The sequence below is a fragment of the Hypanus sabinus genome, chromosome 10 (assembly GCF_030144855.1).
Source record: "Hypanus sabinus isolate sHypSab1 chromosome 10, sHypSab1.hap1, whole genome shotgun sequence".
Classification (NCBI taxonomy): Eukaryota; Metazoa; Chordata; class Chondrichthyes; order Myliobatiformes; family Dasyatidae; genus Hypanus; species Hypanus sabinus.
In genome coordinates, this window is record NC_082715.1 from 57582793 (window position 1) to 57595520 (window position 12728).

Here is a 12728-nt window from a genome sequence, read left to right on the forward strand (position 1 = left end):
GTTATCAGTGTTTTGCCAAATATCTACATGATCTTAAATTCAGTTGTAAAACATGAATGTCTTCAAATTGATGTAAGTTTTGGTTTATAGTACATAGAAATGTTTTTAATTGTCCTTTTGAAAATTAAGAGTATTCTGCTCAACCCATTACCATTTTAATAATACCATGGCCGAATTGAATACAGGTGGCCCCCGCTTTTCGAACGTTCACTTTACGACAACTCACTGTTACGAAAGACTTACATTAGTACCCATTTTCGCTAACCAAAGAGGATATTTGCTTTTACGAAAAAGACGCCTACTTTATACGTGTGTTTATCCTGAGAAAGACTACAATGACCGTGAAGCCTTGTGCAGGCAGTTGTTTGCGCATGTATGTACGTTTGAAATTCCAAGATGGTGGCGCGACGCAGCTTGCAGTGGCCACTCCGGAGCTGATTATCTGTTATTTGTGAAGTGGGGTGCTGTGCACCATCATAATCATGATCATGAAAAGGGACGTGGGAGCACGGAGGAACATCGGGAAATCTCCAGGAAGACCACCTTCGTTGCTGCTGCTGCTGTGAGGTCCGAGACTCTGCTGGGAAGAACAGGCCCCCAGTCCTCGGGGTCGCGTTGCCAATGGCCGTTGGCGGGGCCGTCTTAATACTCTTGGCAGAGGATGGTGCTTGGAGAAGCTGCGCCAGAGGGGATGGTCGGAGGTTCGGAGTCCGCTGCGGTCAGGTCGCTTTCAGTGTGTGCTGCGTCTGCAAAGCTGGGTTCGACGGAGCTTTCATTGTGTGCTGCATCTGCGAGGCTGAGTCAGGCGGCGCTGTGGAAGTCCATTGCAGGGGTATTCCCTTCTGCTGCCGGCATGGGATGGCGAGTCTGTCAGGACCCTGGAGTCTTGTGGAAACTGTGTGGTGATTTCTTTTGAACTTATAGTCCTCTAACATCTTTGGACTATTTTTACTGTGCCCATAATCTTTTTTTTTATCAATTATGCTATTGTTTGCACTGTTGTAACTATGTGGTTTTGTGCAGGTCTTGTAGCTTTAGTTTTTGGTCTTGTTTGGTGGATTGGAGCTCCTTTCCGGGGAATGTGCTAAGACGGTAGCGTGATATTAATATGCAGCAGCCTCTCCAGACTCTGGATTGAGGATTGCCAAAGTTATGTGGATTTTCTAGGGTAGTCTGTTTTGTCATATCCTTTTGTGATATCATTCTGGAGGAAGGTTGTCTCATTTTTAACTGCATTGCATTTCTGGTTTCTAAATGACAATAAACTGAATCTGAATCTGACATGCGCACATATACACGTACATGCCTATTTTTTTTCCCCTCCAAATTGATTTTATCTGGCTGCCTTCTCGAGTTTGATAAGTGCAACTACACTGTACCTACAATATTTCTACTCTATATAGGGTGTATACTTATCATATCATTCCTGCTTTTACTATATGTTACTGTTATTTTAGGTTTTATGTATTATTTGCTTTGATTTGGTAGGTTTTTTTTTGGGTCTTGGAACGTTCAAAAAATTTTCCTGTATAAATTAATGGTAGTTGCTTCTTCGCTTTACAACATTTCAGATTACAAATGGTTTCATAGGAACGTTCTACCTTCGGATGGTGGGGGAACCTGTACTCAACTTTAGGCTTTTGGGAAACTTCGTATACTGTCAAAGTTTTGAACTGTAGTGTTCATCGTATTGTGAGTTTTCATGTGCAAATGTTCAAATTACTGGAAGAGACTATTCAGTGAAACTAAATTGTTCTGTGTCCTGTTAATCCTATTCTAAGAGCAGCAGATAATTTTTCAGGTACCTATCCAGTTCCCTTGTTGAAGCCCTAGAAACATAATACAGTCCCTTCAGCCCACAATATTGTGCCAAACATGTACTTAGTTCAGAAGTTACCTAGGGTTACCCATAGCCCTCCTATTTTTCTAAGCTCCATGTACTTATCCAGGAGTCTCTTAAAAGACCCTATCATATCCGCCTCCAGCACCATTGCCAGCAGCCCATTCCATGCACTCACCATTCTCTGCGTTTTTAAAAAAAAACAACTTAGCCCTGACATCTCCTCTGTACCTACTTCCAGGCACTTTAAAACTGTGACCTCTCATGATAGCCATTTCAGCCCTGGGAAAAAGCCTCTGACTATCCACATGATCAATGCCTCTCATCATCTTATACACCTCTATCAGGTCACCTCTCATCTTCCATCGCTCCAAGGAGAAAAGACCAAGTTCACTCAACCTGTTCTCATAAGGCATGCTCCCCAGTCCAGGCAACGTCCTTGTAAATCTCCTCTGCACCCTTTCTATAGTTTTCACATACTTCCTGTAGTAAGGCAACCAGAACTGAGCACATTACTCCAATTGGGGTCTGACCATGGTCTTGTATACCTGTAACATTACCTCTCAGCTTTTAAATTCAATCCCATGGTTGATGAAGGCCAATGTACTGTATGCCTTCTGAACCACAGAGTCAACCTGTGCAGCAGTTTTGAGTGTCGTATTGACTCAGACCCCAAGATCCCTCTGATCCTCCACACTACCAAGAGTCTTACCATTAATACTATATTCTGCCATTATATTTTACCTACCAAAATGAACCAATTCACATTTATCTGGGTTGAACTCCATCTGCCACTTCTTAGCCCAGTATTGCATCCTATCAATGTCTTGCTGTAACCTCTTAACTGCCCTCCACACTATCCACAACATACCCAACTTTTGTGTCATCAGCAAATTTACTAACCCATCCCCCCACTTCCTCATCCAAGCCATTTATAAATATCAAGAAGAGAAGGGGTCCCAGAATCGATCCCTGAGGCACACCACTGGTCACTGACATCCATGCAGAATATGACTTGTCTACAACCACTCTTTGCCGCCTTTGTCAAGCCGATTCTGGATCCACAAAGCAATGACCCCTTGGATCCCATGCTTCCTTACTTTCTCAATAAGCCTTGCATAGGGTACTTTATCAAATGCCTCACTGAAATCCATGTATTACATCTGCTGCTCTACCTTCATCCACGTGTTTAGTCACATCCTCAAAAAAATTCATTCAGGCTTGTAAGGCAAGACCTGCCTTTGACAAAGCCATGCTGACTATTCCTAATCATATTATGCCTCTCCAAATGTTCATAAATCCTGCCTCTCAGGATCTTTTCCATCAACTTATCAACCACTGAAGTAGGACTCACTGGTCTATAATTTCCTAGGCTATCTCTACTCCCTTTCTTGAATAAGGGAATAACATCCGCAACCTTCTAATCGTTCAGAACCTCTCACCTCCCATAGTAGCCTTTGGTACATACTGTCTGGTCCGGGGAGACTTATCCAACTTGATGCTTTCCAAAAGCTCCAGCACATCCTCTTTCTTAATGTCTATATTCTCAAGCTTTTCAATCCACTGTAAGTCATGCCTACAATCACCGAGATCTTCTTCCATAGTGAATACTGAAGCAAATTATTCATTAAGTACCTCTGGTTCCATACACTTTTCCACTGTCACACTTGATTGGTCCTATTCTCTTTCGTCTTATCCTCTTGCTCTTCACGTACTTGTAGAATGCCTTGGGGTATTCCTTAATCCTGTTCGCCAAGGCCTTCTCATGGCCCCTTCTGGCTCTTCTAATTTCATTCTTAAGCTCCTTCCTGCTAGCCTTATAATCCTCTAGATCTCTATCATTACCTAGTTTTTGAACCTTTTGTAAGCTTTTATTTTCTTCTTGACTAGATTTTCAACAGCCTTTGTACACCATGGTTCCTGTACCCTACCATCCTTCCCCTGTCTCATTGGAATGTAGCTATGCAGAACGCCATGCAAATATCCCCTAAATATTTGCCACATTTCTGCCATACATTTCCCTGAGTACATCTGTTCCAATTTATGCTTCCAAGTTCCTGCCTGATAGCCTCATATTTCCCCTTACTCCAATTAAACATTTTCCTAACCTGTTTGTTCCTATCCCTCTAAAGGAGATAGAATTGTGATCACTATCTCCAATATGCTCTCAGATACCAGATCAGTACAGCCTCTCATCTTGTGGGATTATCTACATATTGTGTCAGGAAACTTTCCTGAACACACTTAATAAACTCCACCCCATCTAAACCCCTTGTCCTAGGGAGAGACCAATCAATATTTGAGAAATTAAAATCTCCCACCATGACACCTTTCCAGAATCTGTCGTCTTATCTTCTCTTTGATGACCCCAGTAGTTAGTGACCCCTTCCTTTTTTGAACTTCAGCTCACAGAAACTCAGTAGACAATTCCTCCATGAATTCCTCCTTTTCTACAGCCGTGACACTATCTCTGATCATCAGTGCCTCACTCCCACCTCTTCTGCCCCCCTCCCGTCCTTTCTGAAACATCTAAAGCCTGGCACTGTAAGTAGCCGTTCCTGCCCCTGAGCCTCTGCAATGGCCTTAATATCATAGCTTCAAGTACTGATCCACACTCTCATCTCATCTGCTTTGTTCATGATGCTTGCATTAAAATAGACACATCTCAGACCTTCAGTCTGAGCGTTTCCCTTCTCTATCACCTACCTATCCTTCCTCTTGCTCTATCTCCAAGCTTTCTCTATTCGTGAGCCAACTGCCCCTTCCTCCATCTCTTCAGTGCAGTTGCCACCCCTCAGCAATTCTACTTTAAATTTTCCCCAATAGCCTTAGCAAAGCTCCCTGCCAGGATATTGAACCCCCCTCAGGTTCAAGTACAACCCATCTTTTTTTTACATCCTGCCCCAAAAGAGGTCCCAATGATCCAGAAATGACGTAGGAAGAAAGAGTGAGGAGGTCCTGAAGAGTGAGTACAGAGAGCCTGGTAGGAAGTTAAAAAACGGGACCTTGAGGGCGGTAATCTCAGGATTGCTACTGTGCCACATGCCGGTGAGGGTAAGAATAGGATACTCTGGAGGATGAATGCGTGGCTGAGGAACTGGTGTAGGGGGCCGGGTTTCAGATTTCAGGTTCATTGGGATCTCTTCTGGGGCAGGTGGGACCTGTACAAGAGAGATGGGTTACACCTGAACTACAGGGTGACCAATATCCTTGCAGTGAAGTTTGTTAGTGTGATTGGGGGCAGGATTTAAACTAGATTTGCAGGGGGATGGGAACCAGAGCGCCAGAGCAGATAGTGGAGCTGGGTTGAAAATAAATGATGTTAAAGTTTCATACAAAGTCACAAATAGAAGGGTTGTGTGTAGTGGTAATAATCTTCTGAGGTGTGTCTATTTCAATGCAAGGAGTATTGTGGAGAAGGCTGACAAGCTGAGGGTGTGGATTGACATGTGGAATTGTGACATTGTAGCCATTAGTGAAATTTGCTACAGGAGGGGCAGGACTGGCAGCTCAATGTTCCAGGGTTCCGATGTTTCAGACGTGATAGAGGCATAGGGTTGAAGGGTGTGGGGGTGGGGTGGCATTGCTAGTCAGGGAAAATGTTATAGCAGTGCTCAGGCAGGATAGATTTAGAGGGCTTGTCTACCGAGGCCATAAGGGTGGAGCTGAAAAACAGGAAAGGTATGACCACATTAATGGGGTTGTATTATAAACCACCCAATAGCGAGAATTGGAGGAGCAAATCTGCAGAGAGATAGTAAACAACTTCAGGAAACAAAGTTGTGATAGTAGTGGATTTTAATTTTCCATGTATTGAATGGGACTCCCATACTGTTATATGTCTAGACAGGTTAGAGTTTGTAAAATGTGTTCAGAAAAGTTTCCTAAATCAATATATAGAGGTATCGACTAGAGAGGATGCAATATTTGATCTCCTATTAGGAATTGAGTTAGAACAGGTGATGGAAGTGTGTGTAAGGGAACACTTTGGTTCCAGTGATCATAACAAAATTAGTTTCAATTTGATCATGGATAAAGATAGATCTGGTCCTCAGGCTGAGGTTCTAAACTGTTAAAAAAAAGCCAAATTTGAAGAAATGAGAAAGGATCTAAAAAGTGTGGATTGGGACAGGTTGTTCTCTGGCAAGGTTGTTGTTGGTAAGTGGGAGACCTTCAAAGGAGAAATTTTGAGAGTGCAGAGTTTGTATGTTCCTGTCAGGATTAAAGGTAAAGTGGATAAGAATAAGGAACCTTGGTTCTCTCGGGATACTGGAACTCTGAAAAAGAAGAGAGAGATGTATGACATGTATAGAAAACAGGGAGCAAATAAGGTCCTTGAGGAGTATAAAAAGTGCAAAAAAAACTTAAGAAAGAAATCAGGAGAGCTAAAAGAAGACATGACGTAGCTTTGGCTGTCAAGGTGAAAGATGATCCAAGGAGCTTCCAGAGGTATATTAAGAACAAAAGGATAGTAAGGGATAAAATTGGTCCTTTTGAAGATCGGAGTGGCCAGCTGTGTATGGAATCAAAAGAAATGGGGGAGATCTTAAATGGGTTTTTTGCATCTGTATTTACTAAGGAAACTGACATGGAGTCAATAGAAATAAGGCAAACAGGTAGCGAGTTCATGGAACCTATATAGATCGAAGAGGAGGTGCTTGCTATCTTGATGCAAATCTGAGTAGATAAATCCCCAGGACCGACAGGGTGTTCCCTCTGACCCTGAAGGAGACTAGTGTTGAAATTGCAGGGGCCCTGGCAGATGTATTTAAAATGTCAGTATCTATGGCTGAGGTACCGGAGGATTGGAGGATAGCTCATGTTGTTCCGTTGTTTAAAAAAGGCTCTAAAAGTGATCCGGGAAATTATAGGCCAGTAAGTTTGATGTCGGTAGTAGGTAAATTATTGGAAGGAGTACTAAGAGATAGGATCTACAAGTATCTAAATAGACAGGGACTTAATAGGGAGAGTCAACACGGCTTTGTGCGTGGTAGGTCATATTGATAGACTTGATAGAGGTATATAAAATTATGATGGGTACAGATAGGGTGAATGCAAACAGGCTTTTTCCACTGAGGCTAGGGAGAAAAAACCAGAGGACCTAGGTTAAGGGTGAAGGGGGAAAGGTTTAAAGGGGAGGCTTCTTCACACAGAGTGGTGGGAGTGTGGAATGAGCTGCCAGATGAAGTGGTAAATGCGGGCTCACTTTTAACATTTAAAAAAAACTTGGACAGGTACATGGATGTGAGGTGTATGGAGGGATATGGGCCTGGTGCAGGTCAGTGGGACTAGGCAGAAAAATGGTTCGGCACAGCCAAGAAGGGCCAAAAGGCCTGTTCTGTGCTGTAATGTTCTATGGTTCTAAATCTGAATCCCTGTCCCCTGCTCCAATCCCTCAGCCACACATTTATCCTCCACCTCCCTCTATTCTCTTGCATGGCACGGGCAGTAATCCCAAGATTACTACCTTCAAGATCCTGTTTCTCAACTTCCTAACTCCCTATAGTCTATTTTCAGGACCTCCTCCCCTTTCCTAACTATGTCGTTGGTACCAATATGTACCACGACCTCTGGATGTTCACCTCCTCACTTCAGGATATCGTGGACATGACCAGAAGCATCATGGACCCTGGGAGGCAATCTACCTTCCATGTTTCCTGCATCCACAGAAACACCTGTCTGATCCCCTAACTATAGGGTTCCTTATTACTGTGTCCTTCTTCCTTTCCTTGCCCTCTGAGCCACAGAGCCAGACACTGTGTCAGAGACATGGCCACTGTTGCTTCCCCACCCCACCCCCAACAATACTCAAGAGTACTTATTGTTAAAGGAGAAAGCCACAGGGGTACTCTCACTTACCCTGATCAGATGAAGGTCATTGAGCTGCATCTCTAGTTCCCTATCCCAGTCCCTAAGGAGCTGCAGCTTGACACACCTGGTGCAGATGTGGCTGTCCGGGAGGCTGGGAGTCCCCAAGACTTCCCACATCTGACACCCAATACAGAACTCCAGCCTCACACACAAATATTCTATTCCTCACAGGTAACTTACTTCGCCTCAACCCATTATCGCGCTTGACATCCTCTTGCAAGCACTGTGCTGCAGGTCATAACCTTTCACTCTTTCTTTGCATTCCACCTGTGTCCTTAGCCCATCACTTTAAAGTTCTCACCACTGGTCCTTAAACTGTCTGTTACTCTGCTTCATCCCATCTTGATCTTGTATACCTCATTGAATTTCTCAGCTGCATTGTTACAAATGGGTGACTGCCTTTCTGGTCTGGTTATAACTTATGTCTTCATATCTGAATTCTCTAGAATCATTGTATCCTTCCCAAAGTGTGCTGACCAGAATTGAAACAGTAATTTCGTTGCAGGCTAACTAATGTCTCAAAGATTTATGTAACTTACTGTGATTTTGTTTTTTTTTCAGCTGATTTGCCTGAATCTCCTACTTCACTAACCCTTCTTTCCACTTATCATTCCACATTGAAAGGTGTTTACATGTGTGCACCCAGACCCTTCTGCTCCTGCATAAGCTATGAAGTTGCTTATTTAATGTCCATTATCTCTGCAAGTTATTTCTAACAGATATTTCATGTCACTGTGTTAGGCATCATCTGGCCATTCTGCTAGTCTACCTATTTTTATTCTGACTGATACCACGTCTCCAGTTTTAGTACTGTTTAGAAATTTCAGTTTTGTGCATCACTGATACCTTGCGTGTTCAGAACATAAGCACTTATAGAATCAGTATCAGAAGAATCATTAAAGCTTTAATTATAGCAATCCATTACCATAAGACACAAGCAGAATTAGGCCATTCATCCTGTCGAGTCCATCACAGCTGATCCCGGATCCACTCAACCCCATACACCTGCCCTCTCACCATATCCCTTGATGCCCTGACCAATCAGGAATCGATAACTTCCGCTTTGAATTTCCCCACGGACTTTGCCTCTACCGGTTTGTGGCAGATCATTCCACATATTCACCATTCTTTAGCTAAAACAAAATTCCTCCTTACCTCTGTTCTTAAAAAGTCTCACCACATCCATCTTATCTAGTCTTTTCAACATTCGGTGAAATCCCCACGCATTCTTCTAAATTCCAGTGAGTACATGACCAAGGCTGTCAAATGCTCCTGATATGTTAACCCCTTCATTCCTGGATTCATTCTTGTGAACTTTGTCTGGACTATTTTCTAATGACAATACATCCTTTCTGAGATATGGGGCCGAAAACTTAACATTACACCAAGTGCGGCCTGACTAGTGCCTTATAAAGGCTCAGCATTATCTCCTTGGTTTTATATTCCATTCCCCATGAAATAAATTCCAACATTGTATTTGCCTTCTTTACCACAGACTCAGCCTGTAAATTAACCTTCTGGGAGTCTTGCACAAGGACTCCTAAGTCCCTCTGCACCTTTGTTGTTTGAATCTCTCCTCATTTAGATAAAACTGGTTAAACAAAAGTTCCTATCCAACAGTTGCACAACTGATGAGTCAAGTTACCTATGTAGTCATCTTTGTTTCAAGCAGCGTTATAAAGATGAGGTGAAGATAAAATGAGATCAATAAAATTGTTTGGGGCCGGAGATTGGTATATAGAGAGGAAGTATAGAAGATCAATGTGACCTGAGAAATGTCAAAATATATTAATGTTTTAGTGACCAGAAATTTTTAATGTGTTTTTTTTTTCAGGGAAAAATATTCACTTCAATTGAATTGCAGCATGAAATCAATGGCCTTTGCCTTTATCCTAACTCTGGTAAGTTCAATTTCATTTGTGTAGGAAGATTGCTACCTGTGAATCTTACAGGATCTAGTTTATAAATTCAGCGTCAACCAGAAAGGCACTTATTATTCAATGTGTTTTGATATGGACTCTGAAGCTTCAGACTCATTGAATTTAACTGGGAGTACATTGTCATATAAACTGACTGTATCCTTAGCATTTTATATTTCATGCTTTCAAGAAGCAAATGCATTGTTTTGTGAAATATTTATCTTCTTATCTTCATTTATTAAATGTTTATCATTTTTACTCATCTTGGAAGACTTGTGGGAGGTAAAGAATATTTTGGTTCTGTAATCTTATAATTAATTCTTTCCATGGCATTCAAATATGTAATCTATTACTGATGTCCAAGCCAACTTTTCAGTGTGTTTTCTTTCAAACAGACATTCTCCAGTTCTGTAGTTTGTAGAATAGTGTACAATTCTAGTACAAATGAAATGTGAATAGTTGGTCCTAAAAATAACTTGCTCTAAACTGTTGAAGTACTGAAAGCTGTATACAATTAATTCTCATTTCTGTGTGTAGATTGCCTTGCATTGATTCAGTAACTATTCTGTTTTCATATTCTATAACTGGAAGACATCAGATTCCTGTTGTGAGTCTGTTTCTTCAGCCCACCATATCCATCCTATCCTTCATCCATCTACAGTATTCACTTTTGTCTGCACTATGACTGTATCGATCTATACTTTGCATGTTTAAGTACATGGCTCTTGAATATAGATAGATACTTTATTGATTCCAAAGGAAATTACACACTGTTTCTGTTCCGTTGATGGAAAACAATCACGATTGAAAATAAAGTGGAAATAATAAAGTGATCGGAAAGAGGTGAAACACCATCGGTCATTGAAAAGTGTTAGGCTACAGTTGGTCAATGATCGGAACAATTTTAAAGGATAAAGTGAGAATAATGGAGCGTGTGAAGGCCCTGCCTGGATGAAGGCTACAATTATTACTAAGCAACGCAGTGGTTTAGTTATTATAATACATACGTTTCTTAAGTGTTTTATATGCATAGAAAGGTAAAATATATACTGTATACTAAGACAAATGCTGGACAATACCGGATGTACCTGTTCCAGCTTAGAGAACTTAAGTTTTTATTTCGATTCCCGATCTGCGGTAACCTATGCACATCCTCCCATATACTTTAAATCATCTCTAGATTACTTATAATACCTAATACAATGTAAATGCTATGTAAAAGTTGTTGTTCTGTATTGTTTAGGGAATAATGACAAAAAAAGTCTACATGCTCAAACAACAAGTTGAGAGAACTTCTGGGTTTTCCCAATCCGCAGTTGGTTGAATCCGCACATGCGGAACCTATGGATAAGGAGGGCTGACTGTACCTCAGTCTGCTCAGGAAGTAGGGGCAACTCTGACCTTTCTTGGACGTGGCCTCTGTGTTGATGCTCCACTCAAGTCTGTCATCCAGGAACACCCCCAGATATTTGTAGGTTCTCACCATCAATAGTAACAGGAAGCAATGGAGGCTTGGTCTTCCTAAAGTCTATCACCATCTCCTTTGTCTTACTAATATGAAAATTTTATCTCATTCCACCAAATCTGAGAGAGTTGTAAATATAATTACTCTGCATAGATGAAAGTAAAACCTGTCCCCTCAACTCCCTGTTAAAACATTTTCCCTATCTTAAATTTATACCCTTGGATGTCCCTACCATGGTGAAAGGATTCGATCCTATCCATGCCTCTTATTTTACATGCCTCCTGAGGTTACCTCTCAGCCCTCATCACTTCACAGTAAAATACCTGTAGTCTGTCTGGACTCTCCCCTTATCTAAAGTCCTCTGATCTCGACAACATCCTGGTGAATCTCCTCATTAATTTCTTTTCAGAGAAATTAAAATATATGCTGTGGAACTGCTGCTTTTATATTCCTTTGGCCAACCCTCGATTTCTGAAGGCCAATGTGCCAAGAGCTTTCTTGAGGGCCCTATCTACTTGTGATGTTACTTTCAATGAATTACAAACCTGTATTCCAAGATTCCTTTGCTCTACAGCACTCCTCAGTGCCCAACTGTTCACTGTGTAAGACCTATTCTGGTTGGTCCAACTGAAGTGCAACTCTTCACACTTGTCTGCATTAAATTCCATCTGCTGTTTTTCACTCCATTTTTCCAATTAGTCCAGATTCAACTGCAAGCCATGACTTTCTTGCTGTCAAAGTCACCCCCCAATCCTTGTGTCACCTGCAAGTCTGATCCAGCTAACCACATTATCATTCAGATCATTGATATGGATGACAAACAACAACAGACCCAGCACTGATCATTTCAGCACTCCACTAGTCACAGGTATCCCGTCAGAGAGGCAATCATCTACTACCACTCTAGCTGCTTTCACAAAGCCAATGTCTAATCCAATTTTCTACCTCATTTTGAACGCTAATCGACTGAACCTTTTTGACCAAGCTCCCATGAGGGACCTTGTCAAATGCCTTGCTAACATCCCCTGCCTTCCTTCATCCACTTTCGTAGTAACTTCCTTTGGAAAAAAAACTCTAAGATTGATTAGATATGACCTACCATGCACAAAGCCATAAACACGAGGAAATTTGCAGATGCTGGAAATTCAAGCAACGCACACAAAATACAGGACTGATGAAGGGTCTCGGCCTGAGACGTCGACTGTACTTCTTCCTATAGATGCTGCCTGGCCTGCTGTGTTCCACTAGCATTTTGAGTGTGATGTATGAAGCCATGCTGACTCTCCTTAAACAGTGCATGTCTATCAAATACTCATATATCTGGACTCATAGAATACCTCCCTATAACTCTCACTACTGATTTCCTGGGCTATCTCTACTCCCTTTCTTGAATAAGGGAACAACATCCGCACCCTTCCAATTCTCCAGAACCTCTCCCATCCCCATTGATGATGCAAAGATCATCTCCAGAGGCTCAGAAATCTCCTCCCTCACCTCCCACAGTAGCCTGTAGTACATCTCATCCGGTCCCAGCAACTTATCCAACTTGATGCTTTCCAAAAGCTCCAGCACATCCTCTTTCTTAATATATACATGCTCAAGCTTTTCGGTCTGATGCAAGTCATCACTACAA

At 41.8% G+C, this 12728-nt stretch overlaps 1 protein-coding gene across 1 annotated transcript in view; it reads left to right on the top strand.

Moving 5' to 3' along the window:
- nol10 (nucleolar protein 10) overlaps positions 1-12728 on the top strand; it is a 117240-nt gene that overhangs the window by 74535 nt on the left and 29977 nt on the right. The window contains exon 12 of the mRNA XM_059981885.1: positions 9546-9612. Coding sequence (XP_059837868.1) covers positions 9546-9612 — 67 coding nt within the window. The remainder of the gene's footprint in view (positions 1-9545; positions 9613-12728) is intronic.